Here is a 24,198-nt window from a genome sequence, read left to right as displayed (position 1 = left end):
ATGCAGAACTAATACTTCATGTTGTACCAAATAACATTTAAAAATCACATATGTGATACAGCACAACTGAAGATGCACACAGATGCTCATTACCCCGGAGGCAAAGGCTGTGGTCGCTCCCAGGTAGTTGTTCGGGTGTTATGATCTACATAATAGGTTCTACCATGAGGATCTTTTCTCTGTTCCCACCTTTAGTAAAAATATAAAGAGAAAAGTAAAAGACAACAAAATAAGATAATCTGAAAAATAATGCCTTCTTAAAAACAGATTAGCTTTACTTTAAAAGGCCATATATGTTATAAAGTTGTTGCTTCTTTTCTCAATTATTAGTGCTTAAGTTAATTATTCCCTTTTCATTAACAATTAGAAACGCAAATATTAAGTACAGTTACCAGAAAAGGGACAGAATAACTAAAATTTTAACTGTTACTAATTTACAGATTTCCAAATTAACAGAAAACAGAAATGTAATTAAGGGTGGAGGAACTTTCAGCCTAATTTCAAGCCCAAGGCACAAAATATCAATTATTTATACCTATAATTTAAAAAATACACAACTGAAAGATTTTAGCAGAAATAGCACTAAATGAATGTGTGGCAATACTGCTCCACAATTCTTTCCTCTATATGCATTTGATGTTTTCTTTCTGGGCACACCTCCCCCTTTTCCTTTTGGTGAGCCTTCAAGTTTATGCACATCAAGATTTTGTCTTGTTCTAAGACTCTCAATTTCTCATATTCCCCACTTTCATTTTCTCCTCTGTGATCCCTGTTTCTTCCTCTCCAGTCTTTCCTTAATATGGTAAAGAAGAAGAAAAAATTTAAATGTAAAACAACTTGGTATTTTTGAGTTTCATGGTCCTGTTCTAAAGTAGAATGAGAGGAAAATATTTTCCTTTCCATTAAACAAAGGAGCCCCAGTTAAATTTGACTTCTTTTTTATTAGAGAAGCCTTAAACGATTTTCTTACACAATGACCATATATATTAAAGTTACTCTCTAAGCAAGGTACACACACACACAATTAAAATATATGCAAAAATAATTTAATAATTTGCTCAAGGTATATTTAACAAATATCAAGTCACAAAATGCTTCACAAACTATAATGATGTCCAAGTTCACAACTGACTCATTTTCACAGAAACTATTAAACTTATCTATTAAAAATCACTATAGTATAAATCCTACACCAGAACATTCATGCTATCTTGTGGTATAAAAATTTAGGTATTCCTTACAAAGCACTTCACTAAAAATAACCTGAAATTTTAGATTTATCTCCTTTGTTTCTATGTAATATGAAAGTTAATGGGAAGATGGGGTTTAAACATGGAATTTCATTTAAAGATGTTTTAGAAGTTACCTATTACATATACCAATGGGCTATTTATCTGTATAAAAGCTTAACTGACAAAAACAAATGAAATATCCCCCAAATTTATCAAGTATCAAGACATTCCTAGTAATGATGCGTTGCTATCTTTAGGTATTAATCCCTATAATCAGTTCCTTGAATTTTTATTGCTATTCTACAGCAAAACTTCCTCGTTTTTACTCTTTCTTCTCAAATATCCTCTAATATTTCAGGGCAGGGGGAATGGTCTATTTTTTTTTTTTTTTTATAAGAACTTGTTTCTTATTGTGGCAACATACATAATACATACATACACACACACACACACACACACAGACCAAAATGTTTGCCATTTTAACCATTTTTAGGTGTACAATTCAGTAGCACTAATGACATTTACAATGTTGTACTACCATCACCACCATCTGTTACGAAACTTTTCATTACCCTAACAGAAACTCTATATCCATTAAGGGATAGCTCCCTATTTCTCGTTCCCCCAATCCCTGGTAACGTCTAATCTATTTCGTTTATTCTATATATTTCTTATAAGTGAAATCATACAATTTTTGTCCATTTGTGTCTGGCTTATTTAACTTAGCATAATGTTTTTACTTAGCATCCGTGGTGAAGCATGTATCAGCACATCATTCCTGTTTACGGCTGAATAATATTCCATTGTAAGTATATACCCCTTCATCTATCCAGTCATTTGGCGAAGGATACTTGGGCTGTTTCCTTTTGGCTGTTGTGAGGAATGCATAGTCCCTGCCACAGCAAAGGCGCTTAAATAAAATATTTGGTGAACGTGTGACTCCACTTATAATGACACGGAAATAGGTTCAAGTTTTTAAAAAGCAACTGAAAAAAATTAAGTAGACTATGAACCCATGTTCATAAAATAATTCTACAAGTTTATGCAAAATAATAATTTATATAAGCATTCACTATCTTCTTTACTTACTTTTTTTTTTTTTTTATCTTTCCTCATCGATTATCACCCTCTGACATTACTAAATAAGATTACTTCTGTAAGCCACTGTCTGTCTTCCCACTGAAACAGAGGCTTCACAGCAGCAAAGCCCTGGGCCTCATGCCCTCTGTTCCCCCAATGCCCAGAACAATGCCTGGCCCAGAGAAGGCTCTCAAATATCTGCTGCTATAAAAATATATAAACACCATTCTCTGGGTAGTGTGCTAAAGGGGCACTTTAACAAATATCAGCATATAATTTAAATATTTTACTTGGGCATGCCTTAGTTTTGTTATCAAACAAATATTAAGATTAGGGAAAAAAACAAACACATTCCATCCACATAATTGTCTATGAAGCCATTTCTAAATTTTATCCTTAGTTTCAAATATTTCTAATTTATATTCAACAAATATTCAGTAAGTACTTGTGTTTAAAGCTAACCCCTGATCCTTAAATTTCTAAAACAGGGGATCACTTCCAGATTTCAGTGTTTTTGCTCTAAACAGAATTCACCTTTCTTGAACTAACTTCTTGTTACACAGAACATTATATTCAGAACTACTTTTGTATATCTTCTTTATAATTTTCTATATTCTATTCATGAGAATAGGGGTGGGCAAACTTTTTCCGCAAAGGGACAAATAATAAGAGAGAAACCCCTGCCCTTCCAAACCCATTTGCCTGGAGTGGGCCATTCCGGGTTGTGTGCATGCTTTGTGCCTAGTTGTCCTTTGCTGACAACATTCCTGGGACAAAGAACTGCTGGCCCACATGGATCTGGTGAATTTCACTCTCTGTCCTGGTGACTCCCAGATCCCACTGAGCCCTTCCCTCTCCAGGCACCTGGTCCAAGGGGAGGCAACTCATGAAGCTGCCACTCCTAGAGTGAGAGTCACCACTTGGTGCCTGGCAACTGCCAATAATGAGTCCCCAATGTGTAGGTGGAGACCATCAGACCAGCCCTGGGCAGCACTGAGAGAGGAAGGTGCTGGCACAAGGGATGAAGGCAGTTCAAGGGCAAAAGACTACGCCCTGTCACGGCTTGGTCTGGCTCACAGTGCTCTAGCCAGCTAGTGCCATATAAAAGTGGGGGTGAGCTGGATTTGGCCCACAAGTAGCTCATCCCAGTAATGAAAATTCATGAGCATCCCCCAAATAGATGCAAACGACTTGGCTGATTGATGAGAATTCTCAACAGCATTCCTTAATATACTATAAAGGAGCAGTGACTTACAACTGCCACACTTGCCTTTCAACCATAATACTCTCCTTTCTAGAATTTATATATGGTCCACTTGTCTCACTAACATACTGTGTGCAAATTTTTAAAACCTACTACTAAATAAAGACCTTGTCTAAAAAATGTGGAAGAATTGCATGAAATATTTCACAATAGAAATAAAAGGACAGTTACTGATAGGATATCTATTGGTTTCACTTAAACTGGGATAATGGGTTATATAGCAAGACTATTGCCTTTCCATAACCCACAATCCAACTCTCCCTCCTCTACTGCCAATCTCTGTCTCCATACTCCCTCCCATCAGCAGTCAACCATCCTTTCTGCCTTCCATTTTACAAAGCAAAACACAACAAAACAAAAAACTGCCCTTCAGTTCTGCAGCTTTTCTTGCCACTCCCATCTAACATTCCTCTCTTTCCCTATGTCTCCACAAGGTGTATTCTGTTAGTTCTCACTCTTCACAAGTTTTCCATCATACATCCTTCCCTCTCATTCACTCCCAATTCACCGTAATCTGAATATAGCTTTCACTATTTCCTTGAAGTCAACAATAATCTCTTTGTTGTCAAATTCAATGGATGCCTTTCAGCTCCTATCTTAATTGTATTTTTCAACAGCTTTTGAGCTGTTCATCATTTCTCTCACTCAGAATCATTTAATCAAGCACTGATGCATTTATTTAACAAATATTTATTGACTACCTACTAAATGTCAGGCACATTTTTAACCAGGAGGAATATAAAAATGGATAAAATGAAGTCCTTTTTTCCACCTAGTGAGGGCTAAAATAACACAAAGTATATGTCACATGGTGATTTAAGTGTTGTAAAGAAAAAAAGTACAGATTACATCATGCTGATTAAAAGAAACCTACTCAAGAGTTCATACTGATTCCATTTATATTAAGTTCTAAAACACACAAAACTAATCTACGGTGGAAAAAAAATCAGAACAGTGATTGTCTTTCTAAGTGACAGTGAATGATGGAAAAAGGAGCTTGAGAGAACTATCTGGGGTGATAGTTGTGCCAGTTTGAATGTATTATGTCCCCCAGAAAAAGCCATATTCTTTGATGCGGTCTTGTGGGGCAGACATAATAGTGGGGATTAAGTTGGAACATTTAGATTAGGTTGTTTGCATGGAGATGTGCCCCGCCCAACTGTGGATGATAACTGATGGGATATTTCCATGGAGGCGTGGCCCCACCCATTCAGGGTGGGCCTTGATCAGTGGAGCCATATAAACATGGTGACTAAAAGAGATGGACGGAGTGCAGCTGTGAGTGACGTTTTGAAGAAGAGCAAGCTTGCTAGAGAGGAATGTCCTGAGAGGAAGCCATTTTGAAACCAGAACTTTGGAGCAGACGCCAGCCACGTGCCTTCCCAGCTAACAGAGGTTTTCCGGACGCCATCTGCCATCCTTCAGTGAAGGTACCTGATTACTGATGTGTTACCTTGGACACTTTATGGCCTTAAGACTGTAACTGTATAGCCAAATAAACCCCCTTTTTATAAAAGCCAGTCCATCTCTGGTGTTTTGCATTCTGCAGCATTAGCAAACCAGAACAATAGTATATCTCAAAATATATCTTAATAGGGGTTTGAGTTACATAACTGTATGTGTTTGTCAAAAATCATCAAAATGGTGATTAAATGGACAAATATAAGAATGTTTTTTAGGACAAATGAATGTCAACATTGCAAGGTGTTAAAAATTGGATAGTACACGGGAAAAAAATACAATCAATGCCAATTAGAGCCTATAGTTAATAGTTAACACAGAAAGATGCTTCCATTAACTGCAACAAAGGCAATATACCAAAGCTAAACGTCTATAAGAGGGGAATATAAGGGAGTGATATGGGATTCTTAGTGGTGGTGATGCTGTCTGACCTTTTCATTGTATTTTATTCTATCTTTAGTATTTTTATTCATTTTGTTTTCCTCCTTTCCCTCTTTCTTTGGGGAAAGAGATGGAAATATCCTCATATAAACTGTGGTGGTGAATGCATAATTATGTGATTATACTGGGAATCACTGATTGTTTATTAGGGTGGTGTGCCAGTTTGAATGTATTATGTCCCCCAAACGCCATTATCTTTGATGTCTTCTTGTGTGGGCCAACCTATCAGTGTTAATTAGTTTGTAATTCTTTGAGTGTTTCCATGGAGATGTGCTCCACCCAACTGTGGGTGACGACTCTGGATGATTTCCATGGAGGTGTTGGCCCACCCATTCAGGGTGCGTCTGAATTAAATTACTGGGGCACTATATAAGATCAGACAGAAGGAACGAGCTTGCCACAGCCAAGAGGGACAATCTGAAGAACACACTGGAACTGAGACATGAGCTTCAGCTTCCAGATACATTTTGGAGGCGGCCTTTGAAAGCAGACTTTTGCTCTGGAGAGGCTAAGAGAGGATAAATACCCCAAGAGCAACTAAGAGTGACATTCTTGAGGAGCTGAAGCCTAGAGAGGAACGTCCTGGAAGAAAGCCATTTTGAAACCAGAATTTAGAGGGAGCAGACGCCAGCCACATGCCTTCCCAGCTAATAGAGGTCTTCCAGATGCCATTGGCCATCCTCCAGTGAAGGTACCTGATTGTTGATGCGTTACCTTGGACAATTTTAGCCTTAAGACTGTAACTGTGTAACCAAATAAACCCCCTTTTATAAAAGCCAATCCGTCTCTGGTGTTTTGTATTCTGGCAGCATTAGCAAAACTGAACAGGTGGATTGTATGGTATATGAATAAAACTGCCAGAAGTAAACAGAGGGATACAAGTGCTGGAGAAAACGTGGAGAGAGGGATGTACCTATTCCTTGTTGGTAGGGAAGCAGAATGGAGCAGCCCAACTGCAGGTCAGTGTGGTGGTTCCAACTATGGGGTTGCCATGTGGTCCTGCAACTCCGTTACTGGGTATATACTTGGAAGAACTAAGGGCAGGGACATGAGTGGACCTTGCACACTGGTGTCTATTAGCAGTCACATTCATGATTCGCAATGGGTGGAGGTGGCCTAAGGGTACATCGACTGATAAATGGAATGGTGAACTGTGGTGTATACATACAATGGAATACCCAGCAGTGGCAAGAAGGAAGTTGTGGGGTATGCACCCAGGTGAATGGACCCTAAGGACAGAATGTCTAGTGAATTAAGCCAGAATCGAAAAGACAAACATTATAATGCCTCACTAATATGTACTAACTATAAAGTGCAAGCTCTTAGAATTGAATCTGAGAGCACAGGTTATCTGGGGAAGGCTTATGGTAAAGTTTCCTAGAGTGTAAGCTTTTAAAGCAGTCAAGTCTATTTATGAGTTTTAACGGTTATCTCTAAATTCTGAGATGCTGTAAATTCGGGTAGTATGTGACACCTGAGACTCAGAGCCAGAGTTCAGCAGCTATGAATGTCAGCAATACACCATAGAGCAAATGTTAAAAAAGCTGAAAAAGAGATCAGACTTCAATTAGAGATATGAACAAATGGACTTGATTAGACTAAGGTAAACCAGACTAAAGGGAAAAGGATGATATTGACAGTGTGTTAAAACCTCAACTTATGTCTGAGACAAAAGGAAGAGGTGATTATTTGGTGCAAAATCTATTTTGTCTGCAGCATGCTATATAATTTAACTTGTATAGTCAGTTTATTCAAACACCATAATTACATGGAACCTGGAATAGGGGGCGAGATCTGGTTGGTTTGTACAGGTTACTGTGAAACCCCGAAACATCCCAGATTAATATGGGCAGAGAAAAAAAGAATTCGCAAAGTCCCCTTGAGGGCCTGGGGAAAAATGTGGAAACATTAAACTTCCCCACCTGGGGAATTCCTGATATTCGCACAAGCATTGGGAACTACCACTGTAGGAGGTCAAATCCTTGATCTTGGGGCTTGCCCTTCTGAAGCTTGTTACTGCAAAGGAGAGGCTAAGTCTACCTATAATGGTTCCTAAGAGTCACCCCCAGAGAACCTCTTTTGTTGCTCAGATGCAGCCTATCTCTCTCTATCAGCCCACTCTGCTGGTAAACTCACTGCGCTACCCCCTATGTGGGACATGACTCCCGGGGGTGTAAATCTCCCTGGCAATGTGGGACATGACTCCCAGGGATGAGCCTAGACCCGAAATTGTGGGATTGAGAAAACCTTCCTGACCAAAAGGGGGAAGAGAAAACAGACAAAATAAAGTTTCAGTGGCTGAGAGATCTCAAATGGAGTCGAGAGGTCATTCTGGAGGTTATTCTTATGTGTTATATATAGATATCCCTTTTTAGTTTTTAGTGTACTAGAATAGCTAGAAGGAATGCCTCAAACTGTTGAACTGCAATCCAGTATCCTTGATTCTTGAAGACGATCGTGTAACTATATAGCTTATATGGTGTGACTGTGTGAATGTGAAAACCTTGTGGCTCATACTCCCTTAATCCAGTGTATGGACAAATGAATAGAAAATAGGGGGACAAAAAGTAAATGACTAATAGTGGGGGGAAAGGGTATGAGATGTTTTGGGTATTCCTTTTCACTTTGTTTTTATTTTTATTCTTATTTTTTGGAGTAATGAAATGTTCAAAATAATTGACTGTGGTGATAAATGCACAACTATATGATGATACTGTGAACAACTGATTGTACACTTTGGATGACTGCATGTTACATGAATATATCTCAAAAAAATTGCATAAAACAAAAAAAAAATCATCAAAATGGTACACTTAAGACATGTTCATTTTCTATATAAACTTCACCTATACTGAACTTCAGTTAATGATATACAAGCTGAAGTGTTGTGAGGTGAAATGTACTGTTTGCAACTTAATGAAAAATTAGATGAATGAAGAGAGGTAAAGAGATATGAGATAAAGCTAGTAGTTTTAATACAATGTCAACTGGAAGAATTTAGGTAGTGCGTATATGGGAGTTTGTTAAAAAATTCTTTAACGTTTTCTGTATGTTTTCAAATTTCCATAATAAAATGCTAGGAAAAAATAAGGTAGGGTAAGTGGATGGGGGTGGAGCTGATTTGGAAAGGGGATTCAGGGAAGGAGAGAACATTTGATTAGAGATTTGAATGTATTCGAATTATGCAGATATTTTGGGAAGAACATTACATACAAAAGTTAGATAAAGGGAATACAAAGATCATTAGGCTGAGATTTGACAAAACATTCAAATCCTACCTCTAGTCCCAGAATGCTCTTCTTCAGAATACTCTTATTCATTCCTGTAAACCTATAACTGCCTCTCTGAAACACCAACTGGATGCCCTACAAATATAGAACTCAAACTCTTCACTTTCCTACTCAGCCTGAGTCCAATATTCTTCCTATAATCAGTATCTCAGTCAAATATACCACCACCCAGCTGCCTAAACAGTATTTGAGGTGGGGTGGGTGGGTACCTAAGGACCTACTTTTACTATCTCTGAAGAATCAACCCAGTAGTAATACAGAAACCTGATTTTCCACAGATTCGCATTTTAAATTGAATTTTGATACACAGAATTTTTCATTCCACTTATCTATCGCTATATAAAATGAATCAAACTTCGAACTGTGGAGAGTAAAGAAACATTTAACAAAAACACTTGGAGCAAGTGAGCTGCACATTTCAATGACTCAGAACTGAGTACCCAGAAGTCCACTGTGTAGTTAGATAAATAAGAGACACAGGACAAAGGAAGGTTTTTGAAGGAAGAGGAAGGCACTGTAGTTGAAAACTATGTACTCAAAAGGATTACACAAGCCACATATCGCCTGAGCCAGAAGAACCTTAATTCCTCCACTTTTCCTATTCTTCCACTGCTCCACAATTGTTCTTAGTTCCAAACAGAGCTTAGTTCGTGGCAAATAAAAAAATAGTATAAATCGGATTTTCACTTAGATTTCAAATTATTTAACTATGGAAAAATTTTATATACCATTCAATGGTCAGATATTATCCAAAAATTGATACTTAAGTCTAAATCAAATATTTAAAGAAAACGACTTAACATACCCTGATGGCAAAGTTTCTGTGTTGGCATTTCCAGTCTGTTGCCTTACAGATTCCCCACACCCATCTGGCTGTCTTAATTTGGCTGCTTCAAAAACAGAACTACTTCCAGAATGAGAGGCAGCAGGATCTAACATACTTCTAGCTTCAGATTCCACTGCTTCACTGGTAGAAGGAATACATTCATTGTTTTCTGAGGAAGTCAGTACTTCTTGAACTGGAGGATCTTCAACAGTAGTACTAGTGCAATTTGAAGACAAGGCAGTTTCTTCAGAAACTACTGCAGTCCCTGTGGCCGATGCATTATCAGTTGGTGCAGATGAGGATGACTCGCCATTAACTGAGAAGGGAAAAACAGTAAGACAAGGTTATCGAGTAATGACAAAGCAACCAATAGCTAATCAATCAATTAAACTTTTTCAGAGCCTAATTCACACTGAGCAATGCACCAGGTACAGATGAACATAAATTTCTGCTAATAGTGGGAAATACACAGTGGCATTAATTCTTAAAATAGTACTATAGGAGGTGGCAGGAAAAGATCCAGGAACCCATTCTATACTTTCTGGAGAAATAACCAAGTATTGGAATGAGTGACTCAATTTTCTCAGGTCTCATTTTAAGTGTGACTGATCCATTTCAAGTATGTACTGCTATAAAAGTGAGTCAAATTAAAACTGCATGGGCAAGATTATTAACAACATCTACTAGAAGATTACACATCAAAGTTCTAACTGAAATGGGAGAGGGAGACATAATTACAGTAATGAAATTTTCAGGTACATTTTAAAAAAAGGAAAAGACGTGGTGGAAGGAGAGATGAGGGCATTAATAAAGAAATCAAATGGTATGTATGATAGAACAATGGTAGAATCAGTCAAGTTCTGTGCCAAATATGGGGAGATTGGCTTTGGGGGGAAAAAATCAACAACCAAATATAAAAAATTATTTAGAATTATCCTGTACCTGACACTGTTAAAAATCACAGGGAAATCAAAGGAAAGCGTGCATAAAGATACTAAATTCTGGTACCTCCTATATAATGTTCACTTAAAAACATTCTCATTTAATTTTCATTCTTCAACAGTATGGAAATTAATTTCCACAAAAGAAAGGTTTAAGAGTCATCATTTAAAGCAAAATAGCACTAAATGGGAAAAGAGGAATATTTAAATAAGGGTATGATCTAGTCCAACAAGAAACAGTCATGAACCTCTGTGCACACCACATACACACATGAAACACAAACTGTTGGAAACAGAGTAAGAAAATTAAATATTACATGGCACCATTCAGTTGTTCAAGGCAAACATGTCTTTCCCACAGGTAACCTGTAACTCCACTGTAAAGTGTACTCAGCCCCTCTCTTCATCTTTACCACTACCCCCAAGTTCATCATTTCCTGCCCATTCTATTGAAATTGCCTCCTAACCGCCCCACATGTTCCTATCTAGTTCAACTTTAATCCCATTTTCTAAACAGCAGCTAAAGTAATCTTTTTACAACACAGAACAGATTTTTTGCTCCTGATTAAACACCAAGGGATTCCCATTACAACCACAATAAATTCCAAGCTATCATCGTCAATGATAAAGACCTACATAGTCCAGTCTACCACTATATCTGACTTATCACACTGATCTTTTTTCTATTCCTTGAAGAGAGCAAACTCCTTCCTATTTCAGAGATGTACAGTTGCTAGTCCCACTATCTCAGAATATTTCATAACTGGCAGCTACTCATTGTTTAGTTCATGCTCAACCACATCTTCAGAAAGGCAGTCCTTAAGAACCCTATTTAACATTGAACACATCCCACACACACTCCAGACCACCATATTATCCTGTTTTATTTTCAATGTCCTGATATAATTTTATTTATTTATTTTACTTATTTTCATTAGGTTTGGAATGTAAGAGCTTTGTCAGACTTGTTCACTTTTGTATTCCTAACAGCTAGAATGGGCCTGGCACATGAAAATACCTAACGAATATTTGCTGAAGCAGTAAATTAAAGGGAAATCACAGAGGAAGAAGTGAACACACCTCTCTCAAAACTACATTGATTAAAAACTTCAACTTCCATGTGAGACCAAGGGAAGAGATGTTTAGTTGGTGCAGGATCTCTATTTTCTAAACAATTTAACTATGATATTTGTTCAAATACCATAATTACATGGAACTTTGAATAGAAGTGAGACCTGGTCGGTTTGTATAAGTTACTATGAAATAGTGATACATCCCAAAGCAATGTGAGCAGAGAATAAAAATATATATGCAGGACCCCCCAAGGAGCTGGGGGAAAATGTGGAGGTGTTGGACTTCCTCACCTGCATTGTTGCTGATGTTCTCACAAACCCTGAAGACTGGCAGTTTGGTATGCCGAGCCCTCTATCTCGGGACTAGCCCTTATGAAATGTGTTACTGCAAAGGAGAGGCTAAACCTGCTTAAAATTGTGCCCAAGAGTCTCCCTCTGAATATCTCTTTGTTGCTCAGATGTGGCCCTCTCTCTCCAGCTGAGCCAACTTGGCAGGTGAACTCACTGCCCTCCCCGCTACGTGGGACCTGACTTCCAGGGGTGTAAATCTCCCTGGCAACCTGGGATATAACTCCCAAGGATGAAACTGGACCTGACATCGTGGAATTGAGAACAACTTCTTGACCAAAAGAGGCATGTGAAATGAAACAAAATAAAATTTCAGTGCTGAGAGATTCCAAATGGAGTCAAGAGGTCACGCTGGTGGAGATTCTTACGTACTATATAGATAACACTTTTTAGGATTTAATGTATTGGAATAGCTAGAAGTAAATACCTGAAACTATCAAACTGTAACCCAGTAGCCTTGCAGACGATTGTATAGCAATGTAGCTTACAAGGGGTGACAGTGTGATTGTGAAAGCCTGTGGATCACGTTCCCTTTATCTAGTGTATGGATGGATGTTCTTTTTCACTGTTTTTTTTATTCTTATTTTTACTTTTTCTGGTATAAGGAAAATGTTCAAAGAATAGATTGGGGTGACATATGCACAACGAATGGTACTGTGAATGGCTGACTGTATACCACAGATGATTGTATGATATGTGAATATATCTCCATAAAACTGAATTTAAAAAAAACTCTACTGATAGCAGATAATGCATTAGTAGAAAAGTTAATTAAGGATATGAAAGATTTAATAACAATAAATATACCTGGATCTAAGTTATAGAATTAGAGAGGTATCTGCATATATATTCCATCCAAATGCTCTAAGAAGTTTTTGAAAGGACACAAAGAAAATCTCTGATTCTGTAATCAGAAGGCCACATTCTGACTGTAATTCAATAAAACTAGAAATAAACAAAACAAAACTCAACGATTGAAATGTTTACTAAAAGTCCAGCAGAATGTGTTCAACACTTGTTAAAGTTATCTTCTTTAATACTCAGAAAATAATGCTATGAGTCAAATGCCAGCATTATTATCACTTTTAACTGGTAAGAAAGCTGAAATGTATGTACGCATAGAAATGACAGTTTTCCCCTCAACTCACAATCAAGTTGCTTAAAGTTAAAACAACAACAATAAAATAATTCTTGAGTTAAAGAGGAAATCAAAATGAAACTACAAGTTTTAGGGAAATTAATGGTAATGAAAACACTTATATCAAATGCCACTGGAGATGGCCAAAGAAATACCCAAGGATTTAAGAAGGAATGACAAGAAATGAGCTTAGCAATTAAATTTAATAAGTAAAACCAAGAGTTGATTTATTAAAAGACCAATAAAACAGATAAGAAGTTGCCAATCTGCCTCGCAGAATCAATTGGGATCTTGCTGAAACAATATAATCTCTGTTCCTATTCCATACTAACTGACTCTCTAGGTGAAATACCCAGGGAACAGCCTGGAAATCTGTTTTAACATATGCTTCAGAAAGTGGATTTCTTATCAGGTACTTTATAGCATCTATAGAGAAGAAAGGTAAGGTCCTACATGAAAAGTCTTCTGTAATGTAGTAGAAGGTCTTTGCCAAAATTTAATAAGAAAACTAGCTTGTTCTTCATATCAGCAATGAAAAATCTGAATTTGAAATTAAAAAAACAGAATAACATTTACATTAGCACCAAAAAATTGAAATACTTAGCTATAAATCTAAAAAATATGTACAGAACCTATATATATATATAAAAAAACTACAAAACTCTGAAGAAAGAAATCAAAGAAGATCTAAATAAATGGAGAGATATTCCATATTCATGGATAGAAGCCTCAATATTATTAAGGTGTCAGTTCTTACCAACTAGATCTATAGATTTGACACAGTCTCAGCCAAAATCCCAGCTTGTTACTTGTAGATACTGCTAAACGAAGGTTTATACACAAAGGCAAAAGACCCAGAATAGCCAAGACAATAATGAAGAACAAAGTCAGAGGACTGACACTCCCCAATCTCAAGACTTACTGTAGAGCTACAGTAATCAAGACAATGTAGTACTGACAAGAGAATACAACAAAATAGATCAATGGAATAGAATACAGAGCCATAAAATAAAGCTACACAAATATAATAATGAACTGATCTTTGACAAAAGAGCAATACGATTCAATCGAGAAAGGATAGTCTTTTCAACAAATGGTGCCGAAACACTGGAATCTATATGCAAAAAACAGAATCCAGACACAGACTTTACACCCTCTGCATAAATTACATAGGGTGGATCATAGACCTAAACGTAAAATGCAAAACCATAAAACTTTTAGAAGATAACATAGGAGAAAATCTAGGTGGCTGTGGGTTTGCTGATGAATTTTTAAGATACACCAAAAGCACAATCCATGAAAGAAAAAAAAGGGTAAGTTGGACTTTATTAAAATTAAAAACCTCTGCTCGGTAAAAGACACAGTCAACAAAATGGGGGAGGGAAGACAAGCCACAGACAGGGAGAAAATATTTGCAAGACACATACCTAATAAAGGACTTGTATATAAAATATAAAAAGAACTCTTCAAACTCTGTATGAAAAAAATGACCCAATTAAAAAACAGGTGAAAGATCTCAACAGACACATCACCAAAGGAGATGTACTGATGGCACACGGGCACATGAAAAGACACTCAACATTATATGTCATAAGGGAACTGCAAACTAAAACAAGATACAACTAAATTATCTATTAGAATAGCCAAAATACAAAGCATTGACAACAACAAATGCTGACAATGTGGAGTAACAGGAATTCTCAATCACTGCTGATGGGAATACAAAATAGTATAGCTACTTTAGAAGACAGGTAGTTTCTTGCAAAGCTAAACATAGTCTTAGCATACAGTCCAGCAGTATACTCTTAGCTATTTTACCAAATTGCATTGAAAACTGATATTCACACAAAAACTTGCACAAATGTTTATAGCAGTTTAGTTCATAACTGGAAGAAACCAAGATATCCTTCAATAGGTGAATGGATAAGCAAACTGGCATATCCAGACAAGGAAATACTATTCAGCAATAGAAATAAATGAGCTGTCAAGCCAGGGAAAAACATGGAGGAACCTTAAATGCATATATACTAAGCAAAGAAGGCCATCTGAAAAGGCTACATACTGTGTGATTCCAACTATATGTCATTCTGAAGAAAGGCAAAAGATCACTGTGTACCAGGAGTTCCTGGAAAGGAATGAATTGAAGCACAGGGGACTTTTAGGGTAGTGAAACTATTCTGTATGATGCAGTAATGGTAAATATACAATAACATGCATTTGTCAAAACCCATAGGCCACAGCTAGGATTCACCCTTGGACCTAAAGAACGGCCGTTCCCCTCCCTCCTTCCCAGTCTCTCTTGGCTAATGCCTCTTCTAAGCCTGCTTACTTCTATCCTCCTCTTGCTACTGATTGGCCCTTACATTTTTTAAACTTTTCACCAAGTTTATTTCTTCCAGACTAGAAGCCTTTCACACCAAACCAATGTTGATGCGAGGGTTCGCAGCCATTCCAACCATCCCTCCAGACTCCTCCCCTCTCAACTTAAATGAGATAGCCAGAAAGTTTTATGCCCCGTCAGGCAGGGCCTATACCTCCTGACAAGCAAGACACAGCTATAGAAGACAGACCGTCATCCCTCAACAACCCTTAAGATTAAGGGGCAAGAATTCTCTGAGGGGGAAGTTCAAGGTAGGCTAGAACAGGGAGAGAGGGGAGAGAAGAGATCCTGAAGGAGCCCTTGAGCAAGGATAGTTATTTGAGGTCAGGAGAGCCTGTACAGCAGACAACCTGCCTGGGGCTACCCACTTACAGGAAAACACCCAGGACCAACTACCCACCCAAATGCACTACCACCAGGTACTGCCCTGGAGAGACTGGAGGGTAGGAAAAAGAGCTCTGAACAGGGAGGGGGAGGGGGAGTAAATAATGCTAATCTATAAAAGCAAATGGTCCCACACTGCCAGAGCCTCTCGCCTTTGACTTTTCTCTTGCGCCCACATGTTCTCTCCCATGTGTATCTAATAATTTTTCTACCAGCTTACTCTAAAACAAACAAACCAAAAAACCACAGGCCCAAACAACACAAAGTGAACCTTATTGTAAACTGTGGACTTTAGTTAACAATAATATATCAATATCAGTTTATTAATTATAACAAATGTAGCACACTAATATAAGATGTTAATAAAAATGTAAACTGTGGCATGAGGAGGGCATTATATGGAACTTTATGATCTGCTCAATTTTTCTGTAAATCTAAAACTGTTTTAAAAAAAGTCTATTTAAAAAAATCAGCTTAAAAACTAATTTATTTCCATTCACTAATACAACAAACATTTGTTATCCAATATTGCCAGGACTGTGTTATGATGCAATAAGGTATCTGATGGGTGGAATTATTGTTCATATATGTCAGTGGTTCTCAATTTTGTCCCCAGGAGACATCTAGCCAAGTCTGGAGATACTTTCATTGTCATAATGCGGGGTTGGGGTGGGGAATGAGGGGGGAAATATGCTCCTGGCATCTAGTGGGTACAAGTCAGGAATGCTGTTAAACAACCTAAAATGCAAAGAAAAGACCCCAATAAAGAATGGCCTGGCCCTGTCAACAGTGCCAAAGTTGAGAAACCCTGATATACGTTGCCCCCAGCCACGAAGCACTCCAGCATGTGGTTATTTGCTAAACAAACATCTATTAACAAATGATACATGGATGAATGAATGGACAAAGTGACAAATAAAAGAGAAAAACAGAACAGGATCATAGGATCTCTGCTCAAGAAGAAAAATGGAGACTCATATTTAAGCAAATAATATCTTATCTGATACTGTGGTACTTGAAGGTCTATGTTCCCCAGAAAAACATGTTCTTAAATTTAATCCATTCCTGTGGGTGTGAATTCATTGTAAGCAGGTCATTTTGATGAGGTTATTTCAGTTAAGATGTCCCCCCCCCCTCCCCCAATCCACCCAAGCTCTATCAGAACAGGTCTGAATCCTATTACCGGAATCCTTTATAAGCGGAATGAGATTCAGACAGAGAGAAAGACACAGGAAGTAAGAAGCTGAAATCAACGAAAACCGGAAGAGAATGGAGAGGCCAGCAGAAGCTGCCGTGTGCATTGCCATGTGACAAGCTAAGGACCAAAAATCACCAGCAGGCAGCCCCAGAACACCACAGTGTTAGGGATAAAGGACTGCCTTGATTAAGCCTTGAGTTAAATTTTCTTTCAGCCTCAAAACGGTAAGTGAATAAATTTCCAGTGCTTAACTCAACCCATTTCATAGTATATGCATGAGCAGTTTAGGAAACTAAAACAGGTAGGATAAAAACTTACATAAAAGCATTTACTTCTCCACAATTGATAGGACCATACCCACTGACTTGATTTCTTAATTAATATAGCCCAAATTCTTACTTTCAACCATCATCATTTTTGGGTTACAAGAAAGATCTTACTAATTTCATATTTAATCCTTGAAAAGTAAGTTTTCCATGGACTTTATAATACATACATCTTACAGCACTATGCATTTGTCATTCTAATAGCTCATTCAAATTAAGTAGAAATACTGGAGTGTTCAAATACTGCGGTCGCGGTTACTACTTCTAGGGGGAGAGGCGGCCGGTAGCCGAGCCCTCAGCTCTCGGGGCTGCTCAAGGGGTACCGGCGGCGGGGGCTCTTTCCCGGAGGCGAGGGCGAGGCGGAGGACGTGGCCGGGGTCCTCGGCGAGAGGCGTGCAAGGAGGGCGGCGATAGGGACAAGACACTCTTCATCCAGTAGGAGTATGCGCCAAAGAGATTTATTCAGGGGTGATTACAGGTTATATAGGCTGGTAAGAAGGGCAGGGCTGGAAAGGAGGTGAAGCAGCCTTAAATGGCAATATTGAAGGGATAGGGGTTAGGATTGGTTCTGAGAGAACGCCGGAACCGTTGCAGCGGGGCGGGGGTTGTTCTGGCCACGGGCATGCGCGCTGGCGGTGGCAGGAGTGGCCTTGGCACCAGGGAGTGAGTGGGTAAGATAAGGAAGTGGGGAAAGGGCAGTTGGGAGAAAGGCGGTTTCCTCCGGCAAGCCTCCCCTGCCAGTGGCATTTTGGGTGAGGAAGAGGGAGCTGCCCTGACCTCGCTCCCCAGGCTCGGGGGGGCTGCAGAGGGCACTCACGCCCGTACCTACTACCCTCCCCAGGGGGTGATATCAGGTCCCCTGGCCCAGGCCTGGTAAGTTGAGGTACAAGTTCAGACACCCGCAATTCCCCTTTCTTTTCTAATTAGAGGAAGAGGCTTTACCGGAGAGGCCCACTACGGGTGAGGGAAGGGGGAGGTCAGGGAAGGGAAAAAGGGGTTGACGGTGGCTCAGCGAGGCTGGAGCTCAGTGTTGGTGTGGTGCCCGGGCGCTTGACAATGGCTTCGCTGCAGCGGGCTGGGCGAAGGTGAGGGGTTTAAAGTTCAGGGGTTCAGAGAAGCTGGAACTCGAGGTGAGAACGATGTTCAGGTGATTGAGAAGGGCCTCGCGGTTGGCGAGTTGACCGGTGGCGTTGAGGTCGCGGAGGGTTGGCTGTCATTTTGGAGTGGGGGGCGTCAGAGGTGGCGAGTCGCTGATACTGGATTTGCACGAACGAGGAAAAAATGGCATCCGTTTGTTTTCTTACAAGCTGGACAATTTTGCGGATGAGGCAGGGTCCTAAGATGAGAGCTAGAATAATTATTAATAAGGGGCCAAGAAAAGGAAGGATGTATGGGAGGATGGGAGTGAAAAAACTGGACCAATAACTGGTGGCTTTACGATCTCTTTTACGCTTTTCCAGTCCCTCTCGGACCCTTTTCAGGCTGTCCTCGACGAGACCTGTGGAATTGGCATATACATAGCACTCTTCTCCTAGGGCGGCGCAGAGGCCTCCCTCTTTGAGGAGGAGAAGGTCAAGACCTCGGCGGTTTTGGAGCACTACCTCAGAGAGAGAATTGACAGAATTTTTTTGATGGTAAATAGCGTTTTGTAAGTGATGAATGTCTTCGTCAACAGCCGCCCTGAGGTGAGTTAGGGCGGAGTCTTGACTGGCTAGTGCAGCAATTCCGGTGCCAGCGCCTGCAAGACCTAGGAGGGAGGCAATTGTGAGGACGGTGATGGGCTCTCGCTTTTGCAGTGGGGCAGGAGCTGCAGTTTTTTCTAGACGGAGGAAGAAGTCTTCTTCGTTGTGGTATAAGACCCTAGGGATAAGGACAATTAGGAGGCAAGTTTCTTTATATTCATTGATGACATTCGTGCTGAGACAGGGGGTAAGTCCTGTAGAGGAGCAGAGCCATTGGGAGGAGTTATGAGGAATGAGAAATTTGGCAGAGCTGCTGGGAGATGAGTAGCTGGCACAGGCAGTGAGGTCGGGAGAGTTACTGGAGCGAGGGCGGACGCACTTTCCTGTATAGGAGACTGAATGAAAGGTCAGGGGGACGGCAGAGGTATTCCAATTGCATTCCAAGGGGCTGTTTTCTGTGCTTTCTGAAAAGGAGAGGTTGGAGGCAACGGGCTCGTATAGCGAGGAAGAGGTGGAGAGGCAGAGCCAGCAGGATGAGGTAAAATTGGGGTTGGAGGAGTTTACTGAGGTAAAGGCGGCTTGGATGAGGCTGAGGAGGGGAGAGGAATAACGAGAAGGGGGCAGAGGAAGCTGGGGTGGTGGGGTTGGCGATGCGTTGTTTGTAGCTGAGGTGCGGCCTCCGGATGCGCTGCTTGTACTTGAAGTGCGGCCGGAGGGTTGTGGAAAAAGAGGGTTAATGACCTTGTTGGGATTAATGTTAAAGGGCTTTTTTATAATAGTATCTTTCTTTGGTTGGTTTATTGCCTCCTTTCTTATGAATATAAGGGTTCCCCGATCGAACCCCGATAGCCAAATTCGGAAGCCCCAAGTTTGACCGAGTAACTAGGAGGGATCAGTGGGGAGCTGCACTGTAAGATTAAGATGTGTGCAGGATCCCTTACTTTCTTGGCCGAGCCAGTTAACAGTAGGGAGTTTGCACCCTGTAGGGGCCCACTTTAGGGTAAGGTAATGATTAGGAACAGGAGGCTTCTAATTATTGGCTAATGTTTTACACCCCCAGTATGCACAGTAGTACTCGTTGGGGGAATTACAGTACGATTTTCCAGGATTTGAGGATGGGCACAGGTAATATTGGGCCTGGGGATTACTTACCTTTCGAGCGCAGGTTTCTTCGACTCTGGAGACAAAGGTGGCGAAAGGCTTACTCGGCTCCTGGAAGAGCTTGGTGAATTTATTAGGCCGACAGGCAGAGCAATTGGCAAACGCGCGTAAGGCGATGCCTCTGAGGACAGTTCAGAAGGTAGCAGGGACATTAATATAAGCAGACACATTTAGAAATGCTCCAGTGCCCAAATAGGCATCAGGGGGATGACAGACTCCAAGGGCTGCGCCTTGCTCACTTTGTTGAGCTGCTTCTGCCTGGAAGTGAGCACGCCAGTCAACAAACTGACCGGGGTTAAGAATGGAACGGGCAAGCGAGGCCCAGTCTTGGGGGATGCAATAGTCCATGCCGAGATCCTGCAGTATTTGGGAAGCGTATGGGCTACCTAACCCGTCCTCCTTGACGGCCCTGCGAAGCTGCTTGATAGTATCAGAGTCAATGGGATACCAGTCATACGGTTTCTGTGGGGTGGGGGCAAGGTTAAGAGGAAAGCAGCGAAAAGCACGAGAGAAAGGAGGACGCGCTTGAAGAGCGCTAGGCACGGGAGTGGGGGTAGGGGGAGCGTTGCCCCAAGGGTTGCCTTGAGGTGTAGAAGGCAGCCAGGGGTTGTTAGCCGGTGGGGTGGAAGGAGCGGCGGCAGCTGCCGGTAGCGGCTCCGAGGGGGAGCCCGCCGAAGGGGGAGGTGGGAGTGGGAGGCCCCAAGCGTCGCAAGATGGCGGCGCGGTGGGCGTGGCTAAGACACAAGATGGTGGATCAGCCCCGCCCTGTGAAAGGGTGGGGCCCAAGGCATAAGATGGTGGACTAACTCCGCCCTGTGAAAGGGCTGGGTAAAGCATATGTGGTTTCCAGCTCAGCTTAGGGCTGATGTCATCGCTTGGATTTAACGGGGCCTTGATCAGGGGGGAGGGAGCCTTGAAGGCAGGAGCGGACGGTTATTAAGGTGGGGAGCAAGCCGGGAGGGAAGCGCTTGCTCTCATGTTCCATGGCATTAGTGACTCGATCAATAAGACGATCATAAGTAACAGGGTCCCAAAGATGGCAAGTGGTGAGCCATGGGTTAAAAGGCAGCAGGAGGTCCCAGTACACCTGCAGCTGCCGGACAGACACTTTACAGCGATGCGTATCTAGGAGACCCGCTAGAGCACGAACTTGAGGTGCCTGACATGTAGATATACGATTACCCATAGCTGAGGGGGGAGGAGGGGGGGTTACTCCCGAGCCGGGCCGGCCGGCTGGCAGGGAGGAGGAGGAGGAGTTGTTTACCGAGCAGAGAGAATGAGATAAGCTGTGGCCGCAAGGCCGAAGGAGACGGCGAGAGCAGAAAGCAGTGCCCTTTGGCAACGAGAGCAGTCAGGGGGGGGGCGGTTGCAAAGAGGCACACGGCACCAAATGAGGAAATAAAAATACAAAGAACTACAGCAAAGTAATGGAGGGGAAGAGGGAGAGTGTTAGGAGGAACAGGGGTCATAGAAGTGCGCATACAAGAGGACGCAGAGAGCGTGGGGGAAGGGAGGAGTTCCTACTGGATGAAGAGAGCGTGGGGGAAGGGATGAGCGGCTTCGGAGCAGGGAACCTCCCACGGCTCCAGAAGCGGCGAAGGAGAGGCGGCCCTACCTTGCAGGCGAGGAAACGGGGAGCTGGAGGGGCGTCCGGGCGAGCGATCGACCTGCTGAACTGTTGTGTAGAGACGTTCCTCACACGGGGCACCAGTTGCGGTCGCGGTTACTACTTCTAGGGGGAGAGGCGGCCGGTAGCCGAGCCCTCAGCTCTCGGGGCTGCTCAAGGGGTACCGGCGGCGGGGGCTCTTTCCCGGAGGCGAGGGCGAGGCGGAGGACGTGGCCGGGGTCCTCGGCGAGAGGCGTGCAAGGAGGGCGGCGATAGGGACAAGACACTCTTCATCCAGTAGGAGTATGCGCCAAAGAGATTTATTCAGGGGTGATTACAGGTTATATAGGCTGGTAAGAAGGGCAGGGCTGGAAAGGAGGTGAAGCAGCCTTAAATGGCAATATTGAAGGGATAGGGGTTAGGATTGGTTCTGAGAGAACGCCGGAACCGTTGCAGCGGGGCGGGGGTTGTTCTGGCCACGGGCATGCGCGCTGGCGGTGGCAGGAGTGGCCTTGGCACCAGGGAGTGAGTGGGTAAGATAAGGAAGTGGGGAAAGGGCAGTTGGGAGAAAGGCGGTTTCCTCCGGCAAGCCTCCCCTGCCAGTGGCATTTTGGGTGAGGAAGAGGGAGCTGCCCTGACCTCGCTCCCCAGGCTCGGGGGGGCTGCAGAGGGCACTCACGCCCGTACCTACTACCCTCCCCAGGGGGTGATATCAGGTCCCCTGGCCCAGGCCTGGTAAGTTGAGGTACAAGTTCAGACACCCGCAAAATACCATTTTATACCCTTTTAAAAGTACAACATGAAGAATACCTAAGTTTCTTTAAAAGTCAATTCACACTTGGGGGAGAGGTGGCTTTAAAGGGGTAGCCTGAGGAAGCATTGTGGTGATGATACAATTCTGTATCTTGATTGTAGTAGTAGTTACACGAAGTGACACATGATAAAACCACACAGAAGTACACACACACACAGGAAAGAATGCATAAGTGGTGAAATTTGAACAAGCTCTGTGAACTGTATCAATATCGATTTCCTGATTTGGATACTGTGCTGTATTTAAGCAAGATGTTAACATCAGAGGACACAGAAGATGGATGCATGGGGCCTCCCTGTATATTTCTTTGCAACTTCCTATGAATCTATAATTATTTCAAAATTTAAAAGTTACAAAACAATCTAGTACACTTGCGAAACCAGTCAGTTCTCCCTGAAACTTATCAAGTTTACCATACTGAGCGTTGAACTAGTTTACTAATAAACTATAATTATATTAGAAATAGTCATTCCACTCCAGAAATTAGAGGTAAGAATAAGTGGAGAAGAAAATATTATTTTCCTTAATTATGTACCACCATCCAAGAACTGTGCTAGAAATTTTACATATGATATCTCATTTAACCCTCAAAACAATCCTATAAGGTAGTATGCTGGTTTGGATATATTATGTTCCCCACAAACAGCCATGATCTTTAATCCAATCTTGTGGCATATTGGGATTAGGTTGTTTCCATGGAGATGAGACCCACCCAGCTGTGGTTAATACCTTTGATTAGATTATTTCTGCATGGGTCTTAGTTTACTGGAGTCCTTTAAAAATGCTGGCACAGATCCAGATGCTTGCTGGCTTAGCTCAGAGATGCTTAGAGTTGTGAACCCCTGACGTTGGCTGACACTTAGACATTTTGGAGAACGCCATTTTGAAATGCAACCTGGGAGCAAGCAGACACCAGCCACGCGCCAGCTAAGAGGTTTTCCGGATGCCAATGGCCTTTCTCCAGTGAAGGTGTACTCATGTTTATGCCTTGGTTTGGACACTTTTATGGCCTTAAGACTGTAACCAAATAAACCCCCTTTATAAAAGCCAATCCATTTCTGGTATTTTGCATGACAGCAGCATTAGCAAACTGCAGCAGGTAGTTAATCGAGTAGTATCCTTTTATTATAAACGGGGGAACTAAAATTTGAGGGTGTTAAATTTGTCCAAGGTCATATCTTGAATAGGGTCTGACTCAGACCTGTCAGAAGCAAAATGTAATCTTTTCACTACATCATTACTACCTCCCATTTTAGTTTACAATAACTTTCAATATATTGAAACATATCAAATGGGTCCCCTTAACCAAGACTAAAAAGAACAGAAGGGAAAAAAAACCTCTTATGTGCAACACCTTTCTAAGTAAAAAGAAATAGTTTATCTTAACTACTTAGCACAGGTTCACAATACCAACTGTGTTCCAGAATTCATAATTTTCTGGAATTTAAAAAGGTGATAAAGTGTATATGTGTTTATATATATATATACATATAAGCACATATATATACATATACACATTGTATATTACATGAATAGGGTCTGGGACCATACAT

General features: G+C 41.3%; 1 protein-coding gene across 6 annotated transcripts in view; it reads right to left on the bottom strand.

Moving 5' to 3' along the window:
* WWP1 (WW domain containing E3 ubiquitin protein ligase 1) overlaps positions 1-24,198 on the bottom strand; it is a 128,809-nt gene that overhangs the window by 40,703 nt on the left and 63,908 nt on the right. For all 6 annotated transcript variants that reach the window (XM_037802833.1, XM_037802839.1, XM_037802837.1 and 3 more), the window contains 2 exons: positions 9,574-9,910; positions 94-189 (listed from right to left, as the gene is read on the bottom strand). In XM_037802833.1, the coding sequence (XP_037658761.1) occupies positions 94-189; positions 9,574-9,910 (433 nt within the window). The remainder of the gene's footprint in view (positions 1-93; positions 190-9,573; positions 9,911-24,198) is intronic.

This window comes from Choloepus didactylus, chromosome 14 (genome assembly GCF_015220235.1).
Source record: "Choloepus didactylus isolate mChoDid1 chromosome 14, mChoDid1.pri, whole genome shotgun sequence".
Taxonomy (NCBI): Eukaryota; Metazoa; Chordata; class Mammalia; order Pilosa; family Megalonychidae; genus Choloepus; species Choloepus didactylus.
The sequence above is the reverse complement of the archived record's forward strand: the minus strand, read 5'-3'. Positions and strand labels throughout refer to the sequence as shown.